At 43.0% G+C, this 25,978-nt stretch overlaps 1 protein-coding gene across 2 annotated transcripts in view; it reads left to right on the forward strand.

The window, feature by feature from the left end:
* The window catches only part of NOC3L (NOC3 like DNA replication regulator), a 426,444-nt gene that overhangs the window by 13,387 nt on the left and 387,079 nt on the right, over positions 1 to 25,978 (forward strand). Inside the window, exons 2-4 of one of the 2 annotated variants that reach the window (XM_085605900.1) lie at positions 662 to 869; positions 15,473 to 15,599; positions 16,104 to 16,261. In XM_085605900.1, the coding sequence (XP_085462026.1) occupies positions 662 to 869; positions 15,473 to 15,599; positions 16,104 to 16,261 (493 nt within the window). The remainder of the gene's footprint in view (positions 1 to 661; positions 870 to 15,472; positions 15,600 to 16,103; positions 16,262 to 25,978) is intronic. The other variant, XM_085605907.1, reaches the window with a different exon arrangement.

Here is a 25,978-nt window from a genome sequence, read left to right on the forward strand (position 1 = left end):
GTCACAAAAGTATTGTTGTACACAAGTATCTGGCCAGATCCACCAGAGGCGTGTCTGCGTCTTGGTCTTAAACCTGGGGGCTAGTTATGACCTAGATTTGTCTGCTAGCTTCCTGACTACCTGACACACATAATGTTGGACAAATGTTTTATGTACAACATTATCGAGATCTGATTATGATTGTCTGTATAATAGGTGTACATGGACTATAAAATCAGAGGCATTGCTGGATTTATTTTGCACACAGTGTAGAACTCAGCCCTTGTTGTGTACTCATAAGATTGTGACTGCTAAGGAAGACCGTAAGGAGGTAAATGCCTGATTAAGTACTGTTAGTCAATATTACTCCATATCTTTATGCTTGTGATGGTATAAATCAGCCATCCTACACGTGAAGTTTGTTTACTGATCGGTGGTGGGAGAATGACAGTGATATGATACTAGAAAGAATGATGAAAATAGAACAGGGACTGATAGTTTTCTCTGTGAACAACAGCCTGTGCTTGTCTCACTACAGAGACTAAACCTCATAAGGTTGGAACTCAGTCCACATTTACATTAAGACTTAATGATATTTGCAATGATAAACAATGGGTGGGTGAAGGAAAGTCTTGATCCATTTCTTAATCATTTTAACATCTTAATCATCTTAAAATTTCAGAAAAGAAATAACAAACGGGTGCCAAGCTTCCGGAAGCTCCTGAAAACCAGTAAAGTGAAGCTCGACAACAAATTAAAGAATAAACAGTTCAAGCAGCAGAATTTTGCTAAAAAGCATAGAAAAGAGCAGAAGCAGCTTCGGGAAGCACTGAGAGATGTTAAGTTCAGGGTACATCCTCCATTGGAGCAAGCAAAGAAGAAGGACAAAGGTAATTTATTATGAGTGTGTTCTGGTGTGTAGTGATGGAGTTAAGTTGTGTATGCTGTGTTTGGCTTGCCGTCTGGTACCTTCTGGTACCTTCTTATGTACATTTATTTCATCTATTGTTTACACATTTCTGGACTACATTGGAGTCAATTTATTGTGATCTACCCATAAAATGGAGCAAATGGCAATTTTGTCCATTAGTGAAAAAGGAATTCTCTTAGGCCTGGTTTAGTTATGTGTGCTTACTGATCCAACAGAAGAGCGTTACATTTCATGCTGTATATTGCGAAGTAACAATAAAACAGTAGAATACAACCTGAAGATATTAAAATCCATGAAAAACGATGGGGTTGTGTTCTTACGAAGGTCAAAAGAAAGATATGTCCCTAAACCATGCTTCATTTGTGAAAGTACTAGGTTAATGTGTTGAATCCATTTATTCCTTTTAAACAGCAGCCCTGAATCTAACCTGCCTTTAGGAAATGTAAAGTAACAAAGTGACAGAGAGCCTTTATAGAATGTGCACATTTGAGATGAAAGGTGACTAAACCAACATTATCCAATATTTTCTTTAGAGAGAAACTTTAGGTCCATCTTCTAATATATTAGTTATCAAATTCACATGCTTTACATCAAATTTAAACATATAATATCCTAAAGTGAAATTGGAGAGAAGAGACATTCTGGGGATTGATAAATAAATAATGTTTGTCTTTGAGCGACCAAAAAACTATATCTCTTTTTACCCTCTTTAGTGAGTACACTCCCAAACGTATTCTGGCCAGAATATATAGTGAGGGTGAACTGGTGAAAAGTGGCATTCCACCATTGTACCAGCTAGTGGTTCTAAAAGAATAAACAAGTTGATAGTTAGTTGGAATATTTATAAATTGAGGTGGGGAGTTGGTGTAAAGTTGGGAAAGTATTCCCTCCCAACTTTGTGACAATGAGGGCCTGAAGATTGTGTTCCTGAAAGTTCTGAAGAGAGTTGCAAGTGTCTTGTGCGAATTGCTAACTTACACAACAGATCAGTGCATTAGAAGACACCCGATGTAGGCAGTCTAAACATCAGTGATTGAATGAATGTGGTGACCGTGCTCCTAAAATGGGTTCAGTGAGGTGGTAACCAAGCCTCTGCGGCTGTTGTAATTTAACCTTTACAAGAAGAGAAGCCGTCCTACTGGGTTCATGACAAAACCTACTGTGGTATCCATAGGCCACAGTGTGTGATTCCCGACCAAGAGAAGTCACTGAATGTAAGTTCTTGTGCAGAACTTCTTGATGTAAAGTGACTTTGTCTAGGAGGGGGGTCCCTTCCATTTAGTAGATCCCTTCTTTGTAGACAGGTGCCCTCATCTGTGGGATCAGGGTATTGGCCACTGGCTCAGTAGTCTTCTCTGTAACAAAAGTGTTCAAATTCCATGGCATGCAAGTAAAGGTTTTCGCTGTGAAGGTGAAGTCAGACCACTTGCTGAACATCCATTATGTCCTTCAGGAAAGACCCCATCTCCAGTGAAAAGGACTATTTGAACGATCTCTCAGAAGTATTGTCTACTGTGGCCACTCTTCAGGCATCATAGGGATGTGGCACAGCTAGACAACACTTGGAATGGTGTATGTCAGACAACATTCGTGGGGCATGGGGGTAGGAGGGGGTCATGCTGCAAGCAGTGGCTACTGGGCCTCTACCATGTTGTTTGAGATCTTTTGCCTCTGCTGTCCTAGGGTTCCTCCTACTATGGCTCTGCTAACTGGGCCAAGTATAAGCCATTCCGCGCTTGAATCTCAGTGTTAGCGATGGCGAGCAGTCACAGGCTTCTCAGAGAGGTAGTGTGTATGAGCTCAGAGCACTTTTCAATCGCACAATAACTGATTGTCCAGCTCAGTACTTATGTTTATAAGAAAGAAAAGTACCTTAATATACACTAGAACAAAGTATTAAACACTACATCAAGAGAATGCAATTTAATGTCTTTGGTGCTGACCAGATTGTGCTTTGCCTCCACCTGCTATTTCCCTACCTCTCACTTGATTTAGCTTTTATCATATATCCACCATCCTGAGTGCAGCGGCCCCCTTCTTAATGAGGTATAAGGTAGTAGATTGAATGTGACTCAAATGCAGTTTGTATCATTTCAAAACAGGTGAGCTCAGTTCTTTCTTACAATTGGCAATGATCAGTCCCCAGTGGATTGATTCAGCTGCCCTGCTGTCTGGCGACTCATACCCTCTCAACAGGAGCAGTTGCTTGCCATTCGGCAGCATGTTTGGATCCTGTTTCGTTCACTGGTCCTGCACCCGTTAATGCGCCAGACATAAGTAGAAGTAGAAGACCTGGAGCAATGTGGTCCTGATTGGACCAACAGGAAATACAGGCTTTTTTTTTTTTTTAAACTTGTCTTTATTCAAAGTTGCATAGAATAAGTACAGCATATGTTGCTACATCAGCATAATATAAGCAGTAATGCAATGTAAGGAACATCCATCAGTCCGAGTTCCAGCTTAGCTGATGATCCCAGTGCGCATGGCTCGGCAACTAGTCAGAAACAGCATAACATAGTACAGTACCACATAGGAGCATATAAAACAGACAGTACAACTCCAATAGGAAAGAACCAACCTAAGAAGAAAACTAACACTACGATAAATCCTTGATTGTGGCAGTAGCAAAAACGAGATGGGGCGAGCGTCCACAGGCGCCTCATATCAGGGGAAGAAGGAAAAATATGAGCAAGAATGGGCTACTGGTGCTGGCGAAACTCTTACTCTAGAGCCGCTTTCCTTACTGGGCCCCAAGTGCTCCAAACGACCTTTAATGGCTCGTCACAACTTCGGCAGATGTAACTAGGCATGCGCCATGTACAATTGATAATTGCAGCCCCTAAACAGGCTAATTGCTCTGGGCAGTTGCAGCCCCACACTGGCCAGCCACAACACTGGGCTGCAGCAGCCATTCACAACACTGGCCAGTTGTAGCCACACACAGGCCGGCTTCGACACATGGTCATATCCTTAGCTGGTCCTTAAAATTGTGGTAACGACTGGTGCAGTTCCCACAAGAACCCATGCAGAGAGATTGCAGGCCTGCCAACTCAGGAGTCCTCAGATCACTCTCCTCAGTCTTTTTTATTTTTCTGGGTGCCCCACAGACACTGGTATTACTATACAACACAAGTCTTTACCACGCAATGCCTTTTCCATGCAACATAAGTTTATTTAAGGCAAGCAAAACATGAATCTATATCTCCAAAAGACAAACACACTTATCCTTGTGTGTGTATGTGTATATATATCTAATATATATATATATATATATTTCACTGAATAAAACAGATGTTACAGGGACGTTCTAGTTAGGCTCAGATTTCACTCGTACCAAACCATTGAAATTCAGCAGTTATAGCTACTTAAGCTAACTATAACTTACGTCCCGCAATTCACTGTTTATGACCTCACATATTAAATCACTCATGACATGGTCAGTGACATCACTGATGACATTCCAAATGACATCGCTGATGACATCACCCAGTGATTGTGAGCATTTTCTAAAAACCTGAATGTTAAACCTATATAATAATGTGCCACAAAAGTTAAAAGTGTTTACTTGGTGTTCTATTAATGAGTGATACTATTTCTAACATAAATTATGGTACTGGCTGTGTGACTAAGTGTAACCATGTGTGAGTGACTGGGTGTGTGAATGGTTGTGTGATTGGTTGTATGGGTAAATAAGTGGGTGAATGGGTGTGTGATTAGCTATATGGGTGGATGAGTAGGTGTGTGAGTGACTGTATGGGTGAATGGGTGTGTAAGTGGCTGCATGGGTCAGTGAGTGGGTGTTTGGTTAACTGAGTGGGTGTGGTTGTATTGGAGAGTTACTGTATGGGTTGTCACCAACGAATATAGGACTAACAAAAAGGATATACGATGCCATCGCTATCACATGTACTGAATATATTACAAAATCAATAAATGTTTTGACAAAACAAAGAGTGGCTGTGTGGGTGAGTGAGTAGACGTGAGTGCTTATATGGATGTGTGAATGAGTATGTAAGTGGTATGGGTGTGTGAGAGGCTGTAGACGGCGGCGCTGATATTGTTAGATCTCAGCACCGCCTTCGACACGGTATCTCATAGCATCCTCCTGCATCGGCTTGAGGAGATCGGTATCAGTGGTCTGGCGCTGCAGTGGTTCCGCTCCTTCCTGGACAACCGCTCCTTCTGTGTGGCCATTCCTCCCTTTTCGTCCAGTTTCCAGCCTCTGGCCATGGAGGTTCCGCAAGGGTCCTTGCTAAGTCCCACGTTGTTCAACCTTTACGTGAGACCGCTGGCTGATGTCGCAAGGCAGTGGGGCCTAACTTTGGTCTCATATGCCGATGACACTCAGCTGGCGGTTACTCTTAGCGGAGATGTACAACAAGATGCCCCCAGGTTTCAGTCTGGACTGAAGGCGGTGGCTAGCTGGTTGACAGAAAACTGTCTCCAGCTTAATGCCACAAAAACGGAGGTAATGGTTGTTGGGAAGGGAGTGGAGCTTTGGGGCGATCAGTGGTGGCCTTCTGAGCTGGGTCCCACTCCGGCCCCAGTGTCGGAGGTGAAAAATCTGGGGGTCTGGTTGGACGTTGGCCTTACCTTTATAGGACATACCAAAAAAACGGCAGCCTGTTGTTTTGGTCTGTTAAGAGGACTCAGACCAGTTCTCAAATATTTTGATGCCCCAACCAGACAGCTTGTAGTCCAGGCTACTATCATCTCTCGCCTAGACTACGCTAGCTCTCTTCTGGCTGGGGCTAATCAGGCTGAGTTAACCCGCCTACAGCGGGTTCAAAATGCTGCGGCTAGAGCCATTGTTGGCCTACCCAGATTTTGCCCGGTGGCGAATGTCCTCCGCTCCTTGCATTGGCTCCCTGTAAGGAAGCGTATTCTTTTCAAGGTCCTCTGCTTGGCCTTTAAAATATTAAGAGGTATAGGCCCTGAAATCCTGTCCAATTTCATCTCCTTCTATGTCCCCACCCGGAGCCTCCGATCTCAGGGTCAGGCCCTTGCTGTGGTCCCTAGATTTAGACTCAGTCGGATGGGGGGTCGTTCCTTCAGCGTGAAAGCTGCACTAATTTGGAACACCCTCCCAGTTGAAGTCCGTCAGTTAGACGATCTGCTGTCTTTCCGGAGAGCTATTAAAACTTTCTTGTTTTAGCTGTTCATTTTAGGTTTTTTCTTTTCCTGTTGTGTTGTGTTTCTCCTTGTCTCTGCGCCGGGACGCTCCTTGGCTGGAGTAGCTGTGCGCATAATAAATTAACATAACATAACATAACATAACGTATGGGTGACTGGTGTGTGAGTGGCTGCATGGGTAAACAGGTTGGAGTTGCTGTATAGGTGTTTAAGTGGCAGTGTGAGTGAGTATATGGCTGAGTGGGTGGCTATCTCAGTAGCTGTATGGGTATGTGAGTCGTGTGAGTTGCCGTGATCGAGTGGGTGTGTGATTGGCTCTGTGGATGAGTAAGTGGTTGTGAGTGGTTCAGGGCTCGACAATTCCACTCGCCCGCTCGCATTTGCGAGGTAGAATTAATGAGGATAAGCTATTTTTAGGTCCTACTTGACCTTTCTGGCGAGTAGGGAAACCAACTAACTTGTGTCCTCTGTCTTCAAAAACGGAGCAAATGTGTCAAGATAAAAGATTTAAAGGCATTTTTATTGCTCACAAAGCGAATGAGCAATAAAGATGCCTTTAAATCTTGTTAACTTGTCACATTTTCTCCGCTTTCAGAGATGGAGGTCAAGTAGGTTGCAGTTAGGTCGAGGAGATTTTTCAAGGTACTAGACCTGCAGGACTAGTACCATTTTTCGGATTTTTCAAGCCCTGGTGGTTGTATGGGTAGGTCGGTGGGTGTATGAGAGGTTGTGTGGAGGTGTGAGTGGTTCTGTGGATGATGTCATCAGTGATATCATTTGAGACCTCAGTGATTCCACTGACCATGTCATGAGTTCTGTAATATGTGAGGTCATAAGCAGTTCATTGCAGGGGCGTAAGTTCTAGTTAGCTCAGGCAACTATAACTGCTGAATTTCACTGGTTTCGTGTGAGATAAATTTGAGCCTAAATAGAATGTCTCTGTAACCTTTTTTTTTTCTTTCAATATATAATGTATATATTACATTACCTACTGGCAGTGGCCAGTAGGTAGTTATAGTTAGGATAATGTTTCCATAGGAAAAGCATTTTTTGACTTGCCTTTAATTTTGGCGCCTTTTGACAGATTTTCACAAACTTTCCCCCCAAAAAGTGCAAGATTTGCATGGAAAGTTTCAGGGTGATCTGTCAAGCGTGGGCTGAGTAAAAGGGGCGGTCAACAAAAGTGTGTTTCCCATGCTAATTCCCATAGACCCTTTAGATACGCCTGCAGCCCGAACTGCAGGATGGAATTACACCAAATTTGGCAGAAAGCTTGCTTTTGGGCCACAGATTGTGTTTTTTGTTATTTAGTGTAAATCCGTTCTATAGTTTCAAATTTGAATATCTATGATTGTGAGGCCTTTCCGAATAATAACGAGCTTGTGCAGAGATTTGCCAAACTCGGATTTGCTGCCAACACTTCAGCCAGGAAGTGCTTGCAGCCAAGTTGGGACTCAGCTTGATTGTGTCCCCCAAAAATAAAACATGAAAAAAAGAAAAGGGGCAGGGTAGGAAAACCCTGACTCCCAATCCTTGGTCTTGGGGTCCCAGCAGGATGCCAGTAGGGCAAAAAATCATTTTCTTTTTTAAATGTTTGCAGTGAATTCATGCCAAAAATAAAAACAAGCGGGGTTCCAGTGCTTGTTTTGAAAATGGGACCCCCGGGTGGGCTAGGTCCCGGGGCATTTAAAAAAAACAAAAAAAGAGTAGGGCGCTCATGGGCTCCCCCTCCTGAGGCTGTTTGAGCCCAAGGGACAACCAACTCCCCGGAGCTTATTAATAATGTGGGGGTGGGGGGGCACATAAACCAACCTACATGGGCTCAAATGAGTCTGACGACCGCCACCTCCTAGGGGCTTTATTCAATGGTGGGGGGGGGGGGTGCACATCATCCTCCTCCTAGGTTGTTGCAAGCCCTGGGAACCACCACCTTCCAGGTTCTAATAGAATAATAGTGCGGGAGGCCTCATGGACCCCTACGCCCCGAGGACCACCACCTCCGCAGATGCCAACACATTTTCCTATAAACCACAAAATCAGCCCCCCTCCGAAGATTGAAGATTTTACAAGGGTGGTTAAAGGAAACAATTTTTATAGGCAGAGGTACCCCAACATGTACCTACCCATTACCCAACAAACAGGCTTCATAACGATTCCCCCCGATCATCATACACCTGTTGGGGAAAGACTTCATCAATTTCTTCCCATTTTGCAGTCAATACCATCAGACAAATTATGGTACAATACAATACCTGAGTGTATGCTCAAGGAGTGGGGGTGGGGGAGGAGAGAAGGGGGTCGAACAAGCGTAACTCCTCATCCAGGTCAATATTGAAAAACCACATAATGTGAATACAGGAAAACCACAGCATAAATCAATTTAACTTCAACACAGACCGATAATTGAGAGCTGAGACTTTACTTTATACCCAGCAAATCGTCTATGCTGCCCATATTTTCACAGGTTTTTTGTGGCATCCTCTTGTATGACAAATCAGTAGCTCTAATATTCTTCACCAGTCCAGCCCTGCATCCCATTTAGCCACACTTGATCCTTCCTCCGCCCTTAGGTCAGCGTGTTATGCTTTTTTAGAATCACTACACCAAGTCCAATAAATTGTTTTTTGCACCTAGTGGTTTCTAAGTTGTCAAGTACATCTAGGAGCGCAATTTGGTGGTCAGGGTAATGTCACACTCTAAAACCTCCGAAGAGATACTAGAAATTGCTTCCTGAATCACTTCACAGCTCCAGACCATGTGTAGGAAGTCTCCCTCCTCAAATCGACATCTCAGAGAGGGGAGAAGTCACTTTTCATGCTCGTTCCAGTGTAATAAATGTGATACATGTATTCAATTTGTATGAACCTATACAGAGAGTAGATAAAACATTCTCTCTGTGCCATCACGGCCTCCCTCTAGTATTACTCGTTGGCTTGTCCGAGGTCAGCTTCCCAGGTCTCTCTCATTTTACGGAACGTGTCTTGTGTATGAAGGACTAATGCTTGGTAGATCCTCAATATGCCTTTGCCAGGCAGTTTAAACATCAGAAATATAGATTAGCGAGGATTAAAGTCTTGGGCAGGGTCGGCAGATGTCAGTTAAGACGTCAGTGGTGATAAAATTATGGTAGTGATAGAATTGTGATGAGGAGACCACAAATTCCTCTTGTAGGTGTGTGAAGGATTTTATGTGTATGGATGCATCCATCACCCCAGGTAGAGACGACCAGTGTGTACTATCCTTCAAAACATGATAGGGCCATACCTGAGAAAGTGGATGCCCAGCCATAACAAGTCTCCTTATGAGCTTCTCTGACAGACCCATCATACTCTGTGTATTTTTCTGTATCTGAAGCACCATCCTTCGGCCAGAGGAATGCCTGGTGGCAGACGCCCACCATATAAAACGTGGTGAGACCTCCACTGCTCCATTGCCCACAGTTCTCTTTAGCATGCAGGGTCTGTTTCTTCACCATCTATCCATTTGTTGATAACCACCAGGTGAGGTGCCCTGTAGTCACAAAGGACACCTGCCATGGCCAGCTCTCCTTCAAAAGTGAATCTATTTCAGTTTGTAGCATTTGACTATTGCCACTCTGAATATCCCGTCATTCCAGATAATGCCCCCCCACCCCTCATACTTGTGCCTCTTTGGTGCCATTAAACATTCCCAGGAATTTAAACCCCTCTGTTCCGACTTGGCCATTAGTGTGTGAAATGCGTTCATCTACCTGGCTCCTCTTCCCCACTGGGAACACCCTGGCTTAGTACAGTTGACCTTCAAGCCACCCCTGGGCCTGTGCTATTGGGCCAATTAAAATACTGTCTGTGAGGAAGGACGCTCGTCTCTACGGACGCCATGATTAGGCCTGGGCGGTAAATTCCGTTCCGCTCGCGTAATTTGCGAAATTTGGGTAATTTCGCGTTCCGCGCAGAACGCGAAATAGCCAAAAATGCCGCGATCTGTGGCTTTGCAGAATTTGTTGCTGGTTCGCGCTTTCAAAATGCGTGTTCACAAGATATTTCCCTCCGAGCACGCAAACAGCGTTCGCTACAGGAAAAAAGCATCCCGAACGGGCGGAACAAGCAATTCCTCGTGTTCGCGGAATTTGTGTGCTCGCTGAGCTTTTTTACCGGTTCGTGGAGCTTTGCGTAGCTCGACTACGCAAATTCCGCCCACCCCTAGCCATGATCACGCCAGCTCTACTTATCTATTCTGCCAGTGATTCGACCTCTAAGGCGAATAACATGGGCGAGATGAGGCTGCTCGTCTGTGTCCTCGGCCAGGTGGGAAGGGTTCGGAGAGGACACCATTCCCTCCCACGCCTTGGGTTTCTAATACAACGGCCTCGCATACGAGATACTGATTTCTAGAATCGACAGGATGTGTAAGGAGACCCACGGCTGCAGGCTGTGGTCTGTCTCATCTTTGTTTGAATGGGTTGAGAAGAGCCCACGGAAGGTCCCGTCTGTCGTGCCCTGGAGCAATGGTTGTTGAGAAAAGAGACTGCTAAGAGCCGGAGCCTTCACAGCCTGGCCGGCTTCAAGTGATAAACTATATCCGTTGCTGTCATTCCTGTGAGGAGGAAAGCGTCTTGTTTAAAACGCACCCTACCAATCCTCTTTGTGTGTGCTTTATCGTTTCAAGTAATTTTAGTTCACTCCTCATCAAATGATAGAAAATGATTTTTTAGAAATCACGGCCAAGAGGCATATCGGCGGAAACGGTGGATCCCCTTTAGGTATTATTTATCCCATAGCCAAGTTCTATAAATGCTGCTCGAGGATGTTTGCAAGGTCACGTCCGTGTGTTTGCCTTCATATAATTTGTTTTCTCACTGCCCGGAATAAATCGGTTCCGATGTACTACCATTCACCCAAGCACCCATAGCAATGCACCTGAGCACGTGTGTGTTCACCCTCCCTCACGTGCACACCCTTTTTTTGGTTTTATTGTAATTATTGTGAGGTACGGAAGGAATCGTTACAAATAGGACAGAATAAAAAAAAAAGAAACGTGTGCGCGGTTAAGTGATTACAATGTGTCCATGTATATATTTGGTTTGGATGACAATAGCGGATACATACAGAGTTCTATACATCTCACACATGTCATTTTCTCACAGTCCATTTAACCGAACAAACAAGACATAGGAAAATAGATTCCTAACTCTTTATCTAAGTCTGGTTGCTATCAGAATTTGATCCATCCAATATTTTGTAGAATAATCTCAGAATGGTTCCCAAATGTCTTTGGCAAATCACATTCAGGGATCAACGTATTGTATACTTCTGTGGTGGACTCACTCCAAATGGCATCTTTCACCCAGGTGGACATGCTTTGGCAGAGAACTTTCCCCTAGCAGATCGCCACACATCTTTTTGCCAGTAGTAACAATACTGCTGGTCTGTGCACTGGTGTGGGTATATCTGCCATGTGTCCCATCCGCTCTACCAGAGGAGAGCCCAGCACCACATAAGCCAGAATCTTATGAAGCTCACCCATTCACACTTGCATGTCCAACCATTATATATAGCCGTCCTTCTCATTGTATTGTATTGCAAGCTTCTCGTCCACATGTAGCTTTACCTACTCTTTCACCATCTCACTCACCCAATTATTCATTCATCCATCTCCCACTTTCATTCACTTACCAATTCAGCTACTCACACATTCATCTGCCTACTTCCTGATCCATCTACCTATTCGTCTTCAACCCAATATTCATCCCCCACTTATCCACCTATTTACTCTTAAATCCTCCTCTCCACCCTTCTTCCAACCATCGCTAAACACATCCACCTGCTCACTCGTCCTCCACACTATTAACTCCACGTGCTCACTCAGCCATTCACCCACTCACTCGTCTCTCCATTCTCACCACTGACCGATTTCCATAAGGCTTCCCAGGGCTTGGGCATGTACATCATCATCTCCGGCCTCACCCTAAGAAAACAAAGCTTAGGGATTCATGAAATGAAACCAATTACATTTAAAATGTTACTTAAAACAAGCGATGAGCATGAGAGTTGCATGTCACTGCATGTTGGCTCAAATTTTCTGTTACATGAGGAACTGATGGAGGCTGTTGTTTTGTGGCACTCAATATAAACTCTACTTCCTCTCTGACCTTGTTCTAAAAAGGGTAGTTTATCTTCAAGGTTTGTTGTGTTTTTGCTGGTGACAGAATTAAAGAGCGTGATCATAACACAATCCTACAGTCTGATGCAGAGTTTATTTGTGGTCATCAAAGAACTGGAGTAAGGCCTTCCACGCCACCAGGGACCCCTAGGAAGAGCATGAACGCCCTTTCTTCTGGCCTCCATCTTCTCTGGTGGTGGCTTCTCGCACTTGATGCCTGCCAACATCTCAAGGCTCTGATTGGGCCACTGGCGGCAGACGTGACCACACCATTCATGTCCGTTTCCACTCCTGAGAGTCTGATTATTTCAGCCTGTGGAGAGAGAAAGCAAAGTAAGGCCTGGTTTCTGCACGGCTTAAACTTTATCTCCTGAGGGGAGAGCCGACACATTTTAGTGTACAGATAAGAAATGGTTGCAGTATAACAGCTTTATACTCCGAGCGCAGTGCATTGTGGGAGAGCTTTTTGGGGCTGTTCAGCAAGACCACATATGTGAATTCCATTCAACGAGAGAACCATAGCTAAGAGCTGTATTTCATAGTTAAAGGATGGTCCCAAACACACGATACCCTGTTCGGTTGTTCCATAATTATTTGGACTTTGAATTTAAATCAAGTGTTTGACGGCAGGCTAAATTATTTTTTGAATTTTGAAAACACATCTGTGGATGATATTATAAAGTACTATAGATACCAAGTGTAATGGAAATAAAACTGCTCAGAAGGTGAGCCTTGTAAGTACCATTAATAATGATCGGTATGTATTTATAGCTGAGGGTTGAGCGCCTCGTAGAAATTCATATAACTCTTCACATACATTTGTAGTGCTGCAGTTCAAACCCATCGCATGAGAGCAGTGGGTGCTTCGAAATGAGTATTTTATATTGCACAGAAAATTACATGGAATTATCGTTACGATGTAAGTAAGAAGTTCTAACTAAGAATGTACAAATACTTAAAAAGAGGTGTCGTCAGGTTGGAGGGGAGATAGAATTTCATATTCCCGCAGGCTGATGAAATGCCGCATGGGTGTGAGATGGCACGCGGATTACGTTGGATGTGAAAAGTCAACACCATTGATGTTTTATTAAAAAATGTAAAAAGGCAAACATATCCTTTGCATCTTTAACCCCAGTATCTGTTCAAATGCATAAATGTGTATTACACAATTATCTCTGCTGCCTGTAATCTTCAACCAGAGCTTCTGGCATTGGATTTGCATATTGAGTAGTATGTTCACACAGGGAGGAATTCGTGCTGTGCTTAGCTAATCCTCTACATTGCCCTTGTAGACACACTACATGGTCTGTTGCGGCAGCCCATCCAGGCTGCACTGCTGGGCGCACGTGAGGCGTTCATTGCCTAAATACAGAAGTGCAAATCACCGACCACTTTCTAATTAGCCCTGTTTTTGAACTCAAATACACTGGTTTATAGCTAACAAACTCGATTACCAAAAGCTTTCATCTGTACTTTGAGAAAGCACAATATGTGAATTATTAAAATCCCAAACTCTGTAGTTGATATTAGCAAACTTTCTGAGTTATTTATGACGTACTACATTCAAACGTAAACATATGTTCATGCTATTGGAGTGCTAATATTTGGGCAAGTAAAACTTTTTTTTAATGGATGGAATGGTTGAATTTCTCGTAACAGCTGTCATTGCTCTCGGTAGCTTGTCATTGCGTCACAGAGGTGCCCAACCATATCCCAGTCAGTCCCCGTCCTACCCCGTAAGAGACGGGACATCATTCCTCGTGGCTGGGCCGCGCCCGCTCTTAACGAGAACTCAAGAACGCGCAAACTTGTTACAGCGCCATTGAGACCCGTCAGTGAGGTGCATCTTTGGCTCCGCGCGCTGCGGGGTATTTGTGGAAGAATGGAGGGTTGTGCAGCAACCAGACTACCTACACAGACATCATCGAAGCATGGGTAGTGCAAGCTCAGTGTCGCTGTGGTGTGGTTTCCACCTGGGTGAAAGGGTTTTACATATTACTTCATAGTGACCTATTAATTGTAAGGTGTTCCGCTTTACTATGCAGGATAGAGTACCTCACTGACAGTATTTCCGGTCTAAGCGTCTGTGGCCAAAACAACATTTGTTGTGGGCATATTGTGACAACGCTAAGATAGATGTGCCTTACACCAGTTGCTCATAACCCCGTTCACAATGGGAATCCCTGCCAGGTGATAGATACTCTGCAGTTTCTACGCTGTGCTCTTGTGTAGATGACGTCACAGTGGGATGTTGTCATACTCCCTGCTTAGGAACGGGCCACTTGGACACTGAGCCTAGCGACGCGTTACTGTCGCACTCACCCTGCACTGGGTTCCCACGCATACAGATGCTGGACTATCACATTAACCAGGCGGAAAACTGTAGCGCCTAGACTAGTCTGTGAAAGGAGTAGCGTCACCTGCTGCGAGTCCGTTGATAATCCTGCAGCCCAGCTATGTGGGCCGTACTACGGTGTGTGGGGAGCGTTTCACTTGCCTCAGCAGATCCAATGCGAACTAAGCAGTGGTCTAACAAAGGCCCCCGAGCTCCAGGGGGGCCCCCTCAGCACAGTACCCTGACATGAGACCTCCCGAGGGAGTCGGGAGGGGGCCCTCAATTTTCGTTATGCCACTGGAACCTAGGCAGGATGGGAGCTGCCTCCTTGTATGGTTGGTATTTTCCCGCTAATTTAATTCCCCTTACCTAGTTTTGCAACCTAATGAGAATCCAACTCCGCTGGTTGCATACTAGAAGGTTAGGTTTAGGTTAGGTCAGTAGATTTATATACCGGGGCTTATCACCCGTGAGTGTATACAGGCGCTGTCCATGAGCACGTGGAGATTAAGTGATTTGTCCGGAATCCCCGGATGTTGCGCCGACGCCGAGACTCGAGTTTAGGGAATGATCTCTTCACTACTTTCATTTTATATGGGGGTGTGCATGTCAGTGGTACAACAACTGGGTAAGCGCCTCATTAAACCCTACGCGCTCATTGGCAGGTATCATGTCCTCCAAAGGTCTTTCCCACTAAAGTGTGTAGCCCACATGTAGAGGTGCGAGTTCCATTTCTGTACAGAGAGATGGCATATTTTCAGATCCGGGAGCTAGATAAGTCTAACCAGAAGTACCGCAAAAAATGGGAGTTATGCAACTTATATTCCCCCTTTCCCAAAGCAAGTTTGCCCAAGAAAGCTTTACTTCTCCTTACCATGTCCTCGCGGTCTGTCATCACAACCCTCAGTGCACGCAGGCGGCTGACTGCCTCTTTTTTTGTTGTTGTTATTTAGCAGAAGAGGATGAACACGAAATGGAGGAAGAAGCTCTCCCCCTGGACATGATTGAAGAGGATGACCTGGAGCTGATGAAAGATATGGCTCGGAGAGCATCGTTTTTAACTAGAGACCTTTCATCCAGGTCAGTGTACAGATTGAAAAACATTCTGTAGTGTTTTGCATTGAAATTGGAGAGCGTGGATATTTTTTGTTGCTTTGAGGGTAAATCCATTGCTTTCTGGAAGGAACTGTAATCCTTTTTGGAGGCATATTTTTGCACAAGACTGTAAAACCTCAGGCCTTTTTCAGAAAAGGCAAATTAAGTCATGTTGAAAGACGGTATATGTTGATGAGTGGTTCTGAAAAGTTCTGGTAGGCTTAACCTCATAAAATACTACCCTTTTTTTAGATCACTTAAATGGTTTTAGTAATCTATTCCCCATTGTGTTTTGCTTATTGTTGTTGAGAAGAATGTGTCTCGCCTAAATAATTTAAATAACAAATTCCAGCCATTTGCCAGGGTTGCATCTTATTTAAACTTCAATTTTGTTCCCATTATAACTCATAAATCATGTCAAATGTTTTGCAGCATTATGTAGATGTTGAGTTATTGATGGCTGTAAATTGTATTTTTTTTCCTGCACAGTGAACCTGTCCACGCCAGGAAACGCAAACAGGAGAATGTGATTGACAAGTATGAGAAGGTGCCGCGGCGCATGCAGGCAGAGCCAGAAAAAGACCTCATTCACCTTCTTCCCATCAAAGACAAGCGTGGCATCATTCCGCAGAGTATGGAGAAGCCAGGTAAATCTCCAGGTGTCTATTTGAATGGCAACTCTTCTGGCCATACACCCCAACAAATTTATTTTGCTTGTTTTACCTCCGTCCCCAAGCTTTAAAAAAGTTCTCATCTGCTTTGCTTTGCCAGTGGCAGCTTTACCTTCAAGAAGGTCTGGCTCATTTCAGAGCCAGCTGTCATTGGCCACTGGCCTGGGGTTCTCTGCGCTTCTGTGTTTGTTTTTTGTGTTGATAAAGATTCAAATCAGTTTGTGGAAGAAATCCTGGAAATGCAATGCTCAAACGTTCTTTGCTGCTCCTTTTTTTAGGCCGAACATTCGAGGCCTCTAGTATATACTTTAGTATGTGCTTATATGTGTATGTACATTGTGGGCTCTGGAGATCAGCCTTAGGACTTGTCGGCTTCCGCTTAGGGACTATTTCTTTCTATTCAACTGCCTCTATTTAACTGTCTTGATAGAAAACGACCAGCAGAGGTCAGTAACATATCAGAATTGCTTTCTGCTGAGGGACTTTCTTTTTTGAATTTTCCTGGCAACTGCCTCTATTTAATTTTGTTGATAGAAAACGACCAGCAGAGGTCAGTAAAATACCAGAACTACTTTAGCATTCTCTAGATTCCAGTCCATAGAAATTGCCTTCCACGAGCACCCATTGACTATAATATATTTTTTTGTAATCTAGTATTTTCAGTGATATGACCACCAAAGGCCCTGCTTTTATATTAAAACCATTTCCAGTTGAAAGGCAATATTTCTCTCCATTGGCTCACATACCTGGCGTGTCATGCAGTTTGGTGCTTACTTTCCTTCCATGTTAAGGAACAGTAGATGTTTCAACATCCAGGCTAATGTGCAGCATAGCTAAATACATATAAGGTCCCAAAGGAGAGACCGATTGCATTGCAAATGCTTGTTTATTTTCCCTTCACTTGCCCATATTTCTCTCCCTCGTCTCTACTTTTCTCTCTCTCTCTCACCCCCAGAGCTGAGAGCCACAATGACATGCTTACACAGCAGGATAGATGGTAGCAGATACTTTTGTGGAAACAACGACTCTTTGGTATATATTTACTTTATTAATAGGAAAATAATTTGATTGTGAGCAACCAGTATCTACATTATCAAGTAATTCAATTGTCTTTATTCGATCTTCCGAGGACAGATCATAAAAGATGCACACAATAATGAATAACAAAGACAAACAACATTATAATCAAAACTCATTAAAAGACAACAATGACATTTTCCATCAAAATAAATAAAATAAAAGGCAAGAATACTGATTTTGGCCATAGCTAAAGTGGCAGTGCAACAGTACAGGATCCATAGATAGCAGCGAACAGTAAGGTAAGTATTAGGAATTTAACATTGGAGTTGAATATATAAAATCATTTTTATAGGAAAATAACAAAAATAGCAGCAGCATTATAAACACAATAATTTCTGGGGCTACTAAAGTGCTTTTAAATTAAAACAACATGCTCCTTCTCTTTGCTAAAATGCACTTCAGAAAGCTTGCGACTGCAAAGCAAACATTACAATCATTGAGTTGTATGAGGTAATAGAGGGCCGCTTTGCATTTAGAAAATTTGTGTCTACGCAATAGCGGCAATAAAAATTTCCTGCTAAAAGGGAGATACAATTGGCAAAAAAAAGACAAAATGTAAAATGGTTTGGCACGATTGCTCATCGCATGGGCAAGTGACGATAGTTTCAGAAGAATACTGGCCAAGAGGAAAACCTCAATAATAAGATATCTCAAAAAGAGTGAGGGTCTAAGGGATTCAGTTTAAAGACTCGAACAGTTTATAATCCCCAAATAAACGTATAATATATATAATAGAAACTGTGAGTCAAATATTTGTGTGTGACCTTTACGCTACTACAAAACTGAAAATGAGTACTCCGTAGAGTCTGGCTGCTAACGTGTATATATATCAATATGTGTATATATATATATATATATATATATATATATATATATATATGCATATGTAGAAAAAGGATTCCCATCACCCACTAAAAGTGGCTCGCTTCATCATCTGGGAACCCGGAACTAACAGAGAACCATCCTCTACTAGAGTTATGTAGATATTGGTTCAATGTATGTCCCAGATGCATGTAACAGTATGTTAATCTTATAGTGAAGGAGACAAAATAAGTGATGGTTTAGGATTGTGTTTGCAGTGCAAGTGATGAAGGAGAAATAAGTGCTGTTTAAAATTGACTAACAAGGCACAAAAAAATAGTTTATTAAGGCGCTGCCCTGATGGCAAAAAATAAAAACAGTGCTTTAACAGTTTGAACAAATAACTGTAATAGAAAACTGGTCTACATGTTTCAGCCAACGGATATTTCCATCCAGGCTTTCGTCAGGACCAAAGAAAAGCTACTACAAAAATTAGTGTTGTGCAAACATAACAAAGAAGAATCAGTAACAATACAACCAGGATGATCTATAGAGAGTGGCTCTGAAAGGTTTACCTAGAAAAAACGAGAGCAGACTCCTAGAGAAAGCAAACTAGTTGTGTAGCGTCACGATTAGGTCAAAAACACGCATGTAAATAAAATATATCAATTATGCAAATACTTTATATGTATCTTGACACCTCAAAGTCTGTCATATCAAGTCATAGGAAGATTTTGGGCATTTACCCGATTTGTTGTGGGTGTGCACCTCGCCTCACCTGGCAACCGCTCAGGCTAGGAGGCACCGCTCTAAAATATAACACAAGTGTAAAACATTACACAACCTGGAGATGGTTTGTCCAATGTCATTCACCTGACTTATAAGATGATTATAGCGCATATTAAAAACCACGACCGGTAGATTCACAGGAGCCCTTGTGTTGATGAGTATTTATGCTGTGTGAAATGTATGTGCATTAATCTCACAATCCAATAACGGGATTCTTGAATGCCATAATGACAAAAAAGCCTTTCAAAGGACCTCTGGTAGTTGTGCAGGGTCAAAATCGAAATAGCCATAACAATAAACAGTGGAAAGTCTTAAAACACGATTACTGACGACATAGGCAAGGCGTGCATATACAAAATACAGGGTCTGAACCTATAGACACAGGAAGTACTGCCTAGGGTGATTTTCAGACCACCTCGAATGTCGGGTGTAGTAGACATAATTAACTAGTATATTCATCAATAAGGAGCCGCTCTCACCTCTCCGTCGGTACCCCTCTCTGGTGCTGAACTGGAAGGGGAGGTAACCGGCATCGGTGAGTATCCATATTTAAATAGATAGCAAGGCCTTGCCTATGTCGTCAGTAATCGTGTTTTAAGACTTTCCACTGTTTATTGGTATGACTATTTCGATTTTGACCCTGCGCAACTACCAGAGGTCCTTTGAAAGGCTTTTTTGTCATTATGGCATTCAAGAATCCCGTTATTGGATTGTGAGATTAATGCACATACAGTTCACACAGCATAAATACTCATCAACACAAGGGCTCCTGTGAATCTACCTGTCGTGGTTTTTAATATGCGCTATAATCATCTTATAAGTCAGGTGAATGACATTGGACAAACCATCTCCAGGCTGTGTAATGTTTTACACTTGTGTTATATTTTAGAGCGGTGCCTCCTAGCCTGAGCGGTTGCCAGGTGAGGCGAGATGCACACCCACAACAAATCTGGTAAGTGCCCAAAATCTTCTTATGACTTGATATGACAGACTTTGAGGTGTCAAGATACATATAAAGTATTTGCATAATTGATATATTTTATTTACATGCGTGTTTTTGACCTAATCGTGACGCTACACAACTAGTTTGCTTTCTCTATGAGTCTGCTCTCGTTTTTTCTAGGTAAACCTTTCAGAGCCACTCTCTATAGATCATCCTGGACTAACAGCAGGGTTCAGGTTGTATTGTTACGGATTCTTCTTTGTTATGTTTGCACAACAACACTAATTTTTGCAGTAGCTTTTCTTTGGTCCTGACGAAAGCCTGGATGGAAATATCCGTTTGCTGAAACATGTAGACCAGTTTTCTGTTACAGTTATTTGTTCAAACTGTTAAAGCACTGTTTTTATTTTTTGGCATCAGGGCAGCGCCTTAATAAACTATTTTTTTGTGCTTTGTTAGTCAATTTTAAACAGCACTTATTTCTCCTTCATCACTTGCACTGCAAACATCACCCTAAACCATCACTTATTTTGTCTCCTTCACTATAAGAATAACATACTGTTACATGCATCTGGGACATACATTGAACCAATATCTACATAACTCTAGTAGAGGATGGTTCTCTGTTAGTTCCGGGTTCCCAGATGATGAAGCGAGACACTTTTAGTGGGTGATGGGAATCCTTTTTCTACATATGCATATATATATATATACATATTGATATATATACGTTAGCAGCCAGACTCTACTGAGTACTCATTTTCAGTTTTGTAGTAGCGTAAAGGTCACACATAATATTTGACTCACAGTTTCTATTATATATATTACAAGAGGAAAACCTATCATCCAACGAAATTACCCCAACCTGAATTTAGTCAGCAAAGTTCTTTCGTATACATTGGTCACATATAATAAATATGGGGCAATTGAGCGAGTGACTTGGATAAGGCAATAATCTCTGACTGAGGGTTTAGACACTTCAGATAATTCCCTAAGGGATTGCTTGTGTTTACGGAATCTATCCATTTTTTTTTTTTTATATCTGTTTTTTATTGATTTTACACAACCAATCAAATAAACAACGAAACATGATACAATATCATAAGCATACGTGGCATAATGTCATACAGTCTCAGTACGGAATCTATCCATAACCCGCTTTCGGTCCCCTTTGCCAATTAACTCTGGATGCTCAAACAATGCGGCACAATCAAGTGTCGTTAGGCAGATTTGGATATATTGAAGCCATGAGATGGAAAGGCCCCTGGCACAACTTGAGCAGTCTCTGATAACAGCCCGATTAAAATCAGCTTCTTGATTGGACCAGATTGAACACCAGGTGGCTAAGGGGGCTGCATTTATAGTGTCTTGAACATAGTCAAGAACTAACTCCAGATGAAGGGAGAAATGCGGAGATGAGGGGGGAACCCCTAAGACTCGACGCAAAATCTGTTTTCAGCCTGCACAGCAAAAACATCCCTCCAGCCCTAAATACCCATTCCATATGTTAGAATCGGTACACATTTACAATTGTAGCTCTCTAATTTTGGAGCAATGGGCTTTTTACCTTTGGTCATTGCAAGTGAGAAAGTGGTCCCTACGGCTTGTGTATATCGAGTTATTCTTGTTTTTTTGTACAGGTGAGCCACGTGCAACCTTCATCAGACTCCAAACCTAGGTATGGGAAGGAACTAACCCTCTCCAGAAGTTTGCCCTCTATGTTCAAACAACAGGTTTTAGTATTTTTATGGCCACATATCCTAGTAAAGGTTTTCTTGTAGTTTGGTTCCAGGCCATCACCATCGCAGAAAACATGCCGGCGATTTAACGATAAATATTGATTAATCCTGACAATTGAGGGAATCTTATCCCATGCCACAAATCGTGTGTGCCACACTATTCTGAACTATATTACCTAGTGACATCGTGGAATAGAGCATCTGGGAGACCTAATCAAGATATGTGAATCCATTACTTCGACTTTACCTATTCACATTCGTCCTGAAAGGTTCCCAGCCATTTTCTTGATTGGCCATCCAGCAATTCTAAAAAGCATCATTGTCTACATTAGTTTGAATTTAGGGAAAAAACATAGAGAAAGTTAAGACGGTTTCCTGATGAAGGCAAGTGCCGAAACGCGCGTAGTCTCCATCTACCACCGACCCTCCTTTCTGTCCATGAACCATCTGGACCTGGTTTTAAATACAGGACAAGTGCTGTACTAGATACAAAATTGTACTATATTGTATGCCTTTTTTTTTAACAATATAACCATGTTTCACATTGTCATAAATTGTTTGATGCATTGAAGATTCTAGAGAAATACAGATATTTTTGATACTAAAAAAACAATAAAACATTATGAAAATAAATATTTTTGATAATATCTATGCACAATGTTCTTTGATTATATGTTGTCCTGATAGATCAATTGTTTTAAATATTGCATACTTGCATATAGCTTGTTTTTTCCCCCCTTGTGCCAGGTCCTTCATGAAACTAACATAGCTGACAATGAGTTTTTTAAGCCCATTCGCAGTCCTTGCCAGAAGGACTGCATCGTCCGCATATAATAACGCGGGCATGGCATTATTCTCCACTTCAGGAACATCAGCCCCAACCGAAACTAAAGTATTCCCTAGATCGTTGGTGTAAAGAAGAAATAATATTGGGGCGAGGACGCAGCCTTGGCGCACTCCACGCTTGATGCTGAACATCTCTATTCATGCACCAGCAAACCTGACTGAAGCAGAAAGCTCATGATGGAGAAACCTTAAAAAAGAGACCAAAACCTCATCAACACCCATATTTACTAAAATGTCCCACAACTTAGAGCGGGAAACATAATCAAATACGCTAGTCAGGTCCTTGAATGCCAATTGAGTGGAGGCGCCCTTCGCGTATTTGTTTTTTGCCAAAATTAGATGGAGATTGAGACACTGTTTGATTGTGCCAAGCCCCTTCCTGAACCCATAATGACTAGAGGCCAGAATGTGATTGGCATTAATCCAGTCCAGTAGGCGGTCTCGCACAATTCTCCCAATTATTTTGATGGAAGAATCCAGAAGGGATATTGGGCGGTAGCATTTATGATCGTGCACATTTCCTTTTTAAAATACAGGCACTATAACAGATGAACGCCACGACCTTGGCAATCCCTCACTGCAAACCGAATTAAGAACTGAAGGAAGCTCCGGGGTCCATAACACTGGCTCTTCCTTAAATAGGTCTAGAGGAACACCATCAGGCCCTGGAGCCTTTTTGCCTTTGCTATTAACAATTGCTTTTAGGACATCCTCTTCTTTAAAAATAAGATTTGGACTCATTGTATTCACCTGTGCTGGGGCATCAACAACCCCAAGATCAGTGGAATACAGACCAGCGTAATGTGTCACCCATATGTCAGCCGAGCTATGGACAGTTACTTTATCAGCTGGTAAGGTGGGGGATAAAACAGACGGTACTGCTTTCCAGAAGGCTTGTGGGTCTTTAGAATGGCATGCCCCCACTATGGAATCCCACTTCTCCTCCTTCAGGGCCGACTTTCTTATTCTGATGGCATACTTGTATAACTTCCTACTTTCCTTTATCGCGATCTGATCTCTAGGAGTTTGCTTTAAGGCCCTATGTAGGGTATTATTGGCTTCTCTACAGGCATTGTCAAACCATGGTAGTACATGTTAATGTGACTGAATAATGGGTCCAGAAAGCAGAGTTTTTATCTAGGAGAATTGTAAAATCAGATAGAATGCAAGCCGGGACATGGGGTAAGCAGTTGCTGCCATGCACCAGGACAGAACTATTGGATAACACCTGGGTCCTTATGCTGTTCATGTTCACAGATCGCCATACCACCCTACACCCTGCATCCTTTGTAGATAGAACCTGGGATGGTAGCGGCTTGAGTTTTTGCAGCATATATGGTAGCAGTAACTTTGCAGAGATAGGATTGTGGTCCCATAGGACTGAATGAGGACCTCACAATCCTTGATAAGCAAAGACATGCACCAAGTAGCAAAAATATAATCAATAGTGCTTCCTGCACCTCGCCCTATGAAGGTTGGAATGTGTTGGTCAGGAGATTTCGGAACCTTGTTGACCATGCCCTGTCTGCCAGATGGGGAAAAAAAACCTGCCCCTAGCATCCATCACGTTATGAAATAACTCACGCGAAACTGGATCAAATGTAGTTGGGGATAGAGGCAGAGGATGCCCCAATTTTGCATTAAAGTCCCCCGCCACCAACAGCTTAAAGGGGGATTCCACTCGAGCCTCTCTCCCCATAAGCATATCAATTTACACAAATAGACCTTGAAAGTCACCCTTGGACAAAAAGTTATTATAAAAGTTTACTAAATATATGTTATGGGTGTCTTTCCAAGTAAGGCAGAAGGCCTGCGCCACCCCCTGTTCCTGAAATAACTGTGCTATTGAACCAGCAATATCCACCTTGAACCAGGCCGACACCCCCCCTTTGGCTCTGCCCGATGCGGATGGAATAGCGGGCAGACTAAGGCACGTATACCCATCAAATACAATTTCATTAGTCTCCCATGTTTCTTGCATGAATATTATATCATAATTCATGATGGATTACCATCCATCTATCGAGGTTTTGGAGGCTAGACCCACTATGTTCCAGCGTAAAAAATTTAAGCAAGCTTTATCTATTGGACCTTCATCCAAACGTATGCTCACGCTGGCCCCTTAAGGGGGAGAGTTCAGTGTAGGAGTGATTGACAAGTGGGCAGCAGGGGTTAGACTGCCAGGTACCTCCCCAATGTTCTGAACACAGGATCCCACACATGAGTGGACCTGGGAGAGAATAATATTTGTTTGGGCAATGGAACAGAAAGCATAGGTGGTCCCACCCTCCTCTAATGAACCCAAAACCATGGGCAGAGGATTTTGAAGGGAAATGGGGGGCATTTGGGCAACAAAAGTTAAACTATGAAATACCCTGCCCGCCACCTGGGAACCGGAGCAACCATGCTTCTCAGACAGTCAATCAATATCTTCCAGCCCGGCCAGTGTAGAAAATCTATTGTTCAAGGGGAGTGGCACTTGAGGAGGGGGGTTCTGGGCAACACAGTTGTACTGGGAATAAGACTGCTAGGCAAACAGGATCGATTTGAAAGGTGCTGATAAATAAAGCAAAGTGGGACGATCTCAATAGAGCTGTTTTTAGCCATTCCCATGCTAGCTTTATGCAGTATTTCCAGAACAATCGTTGGATTACCAATATTTTTTTTTTTTTTTTTTTTTTTTTTAAAAACCTTTATTGATGTTTCAATCATTTACACGTATGGGCCTACAACCCCCCGGGGTCGGCCGCTAAGTAACCAGGATAATAATAGCAAATGTCAACACAGGCGGCACCTCGGAGAGCAAAGTCTTCAATCCAATATAGTCCGGCCAATGAGCCGCGCAGGTAGGACACCAGGAGAGAAAGGGTTTTTCATTTTATGATAAGACAAAACAATAGGATCAGGTGCCAAACAATTTCCCAACAGCGAGAAGGGGCAAGGATAAGAGACGTAAACAATAAGCAGCACTACATTAAATCAATGGCGCAGGCGCGGGAAAGTACGGATGAGGAGAAATATCAAAGATAGTTGCGCCTACAGGTCCCCGTACCTAAAGCCCAGCGAACCCCCCGGAAACTGTGGCACACATAAAGAGCAAACGATTCACAATCAGGGTGGTGTATCGCACTGATCCCAGAAAAAGAAAGCAAAAAGAAATAGAGAAGAAAACGGAGGCCATGGAAAAAGAGATAAAGACTAAAGAGTCCCCTCCCCCATCCCCCCACCCTGCACCTCTGCGAATGAGTATGGCCCCACCCCCCAGCAGTGTGCCTGTCGCCCTGGAACTAGACCCGAAATATAGAAGAGACAGGGAAAAAAGAGAGTGAGAAAGAGCCCCCCCAGACGGGGGGGCGGAAAGAATATAATAAACTGGAGGAGGGCCTTAAAAAACATACCCCCGGCTTCTCCCTCCCGCACGGTGAAGTCTCCCCCCAGCAAACGATTAGCAGCACCAAGTCGACCATATCAAAAAGGGGGGGGGGAGAATGGGGA

Source organism: Triturus cristatus, chromosome 1_2, assembly GCF_964204655.1.
Source record: "Triturus cristatus chromosome 1_2, aTriCri1.1, whole genome shotgun sequence".
In the NCBI taxonomy this organism is placed as follows: Eukaryota; Metazoa; Chordata; class Amphibia; order Caudata; family Salamandridae; genus Triturus; species Triturus cristatus.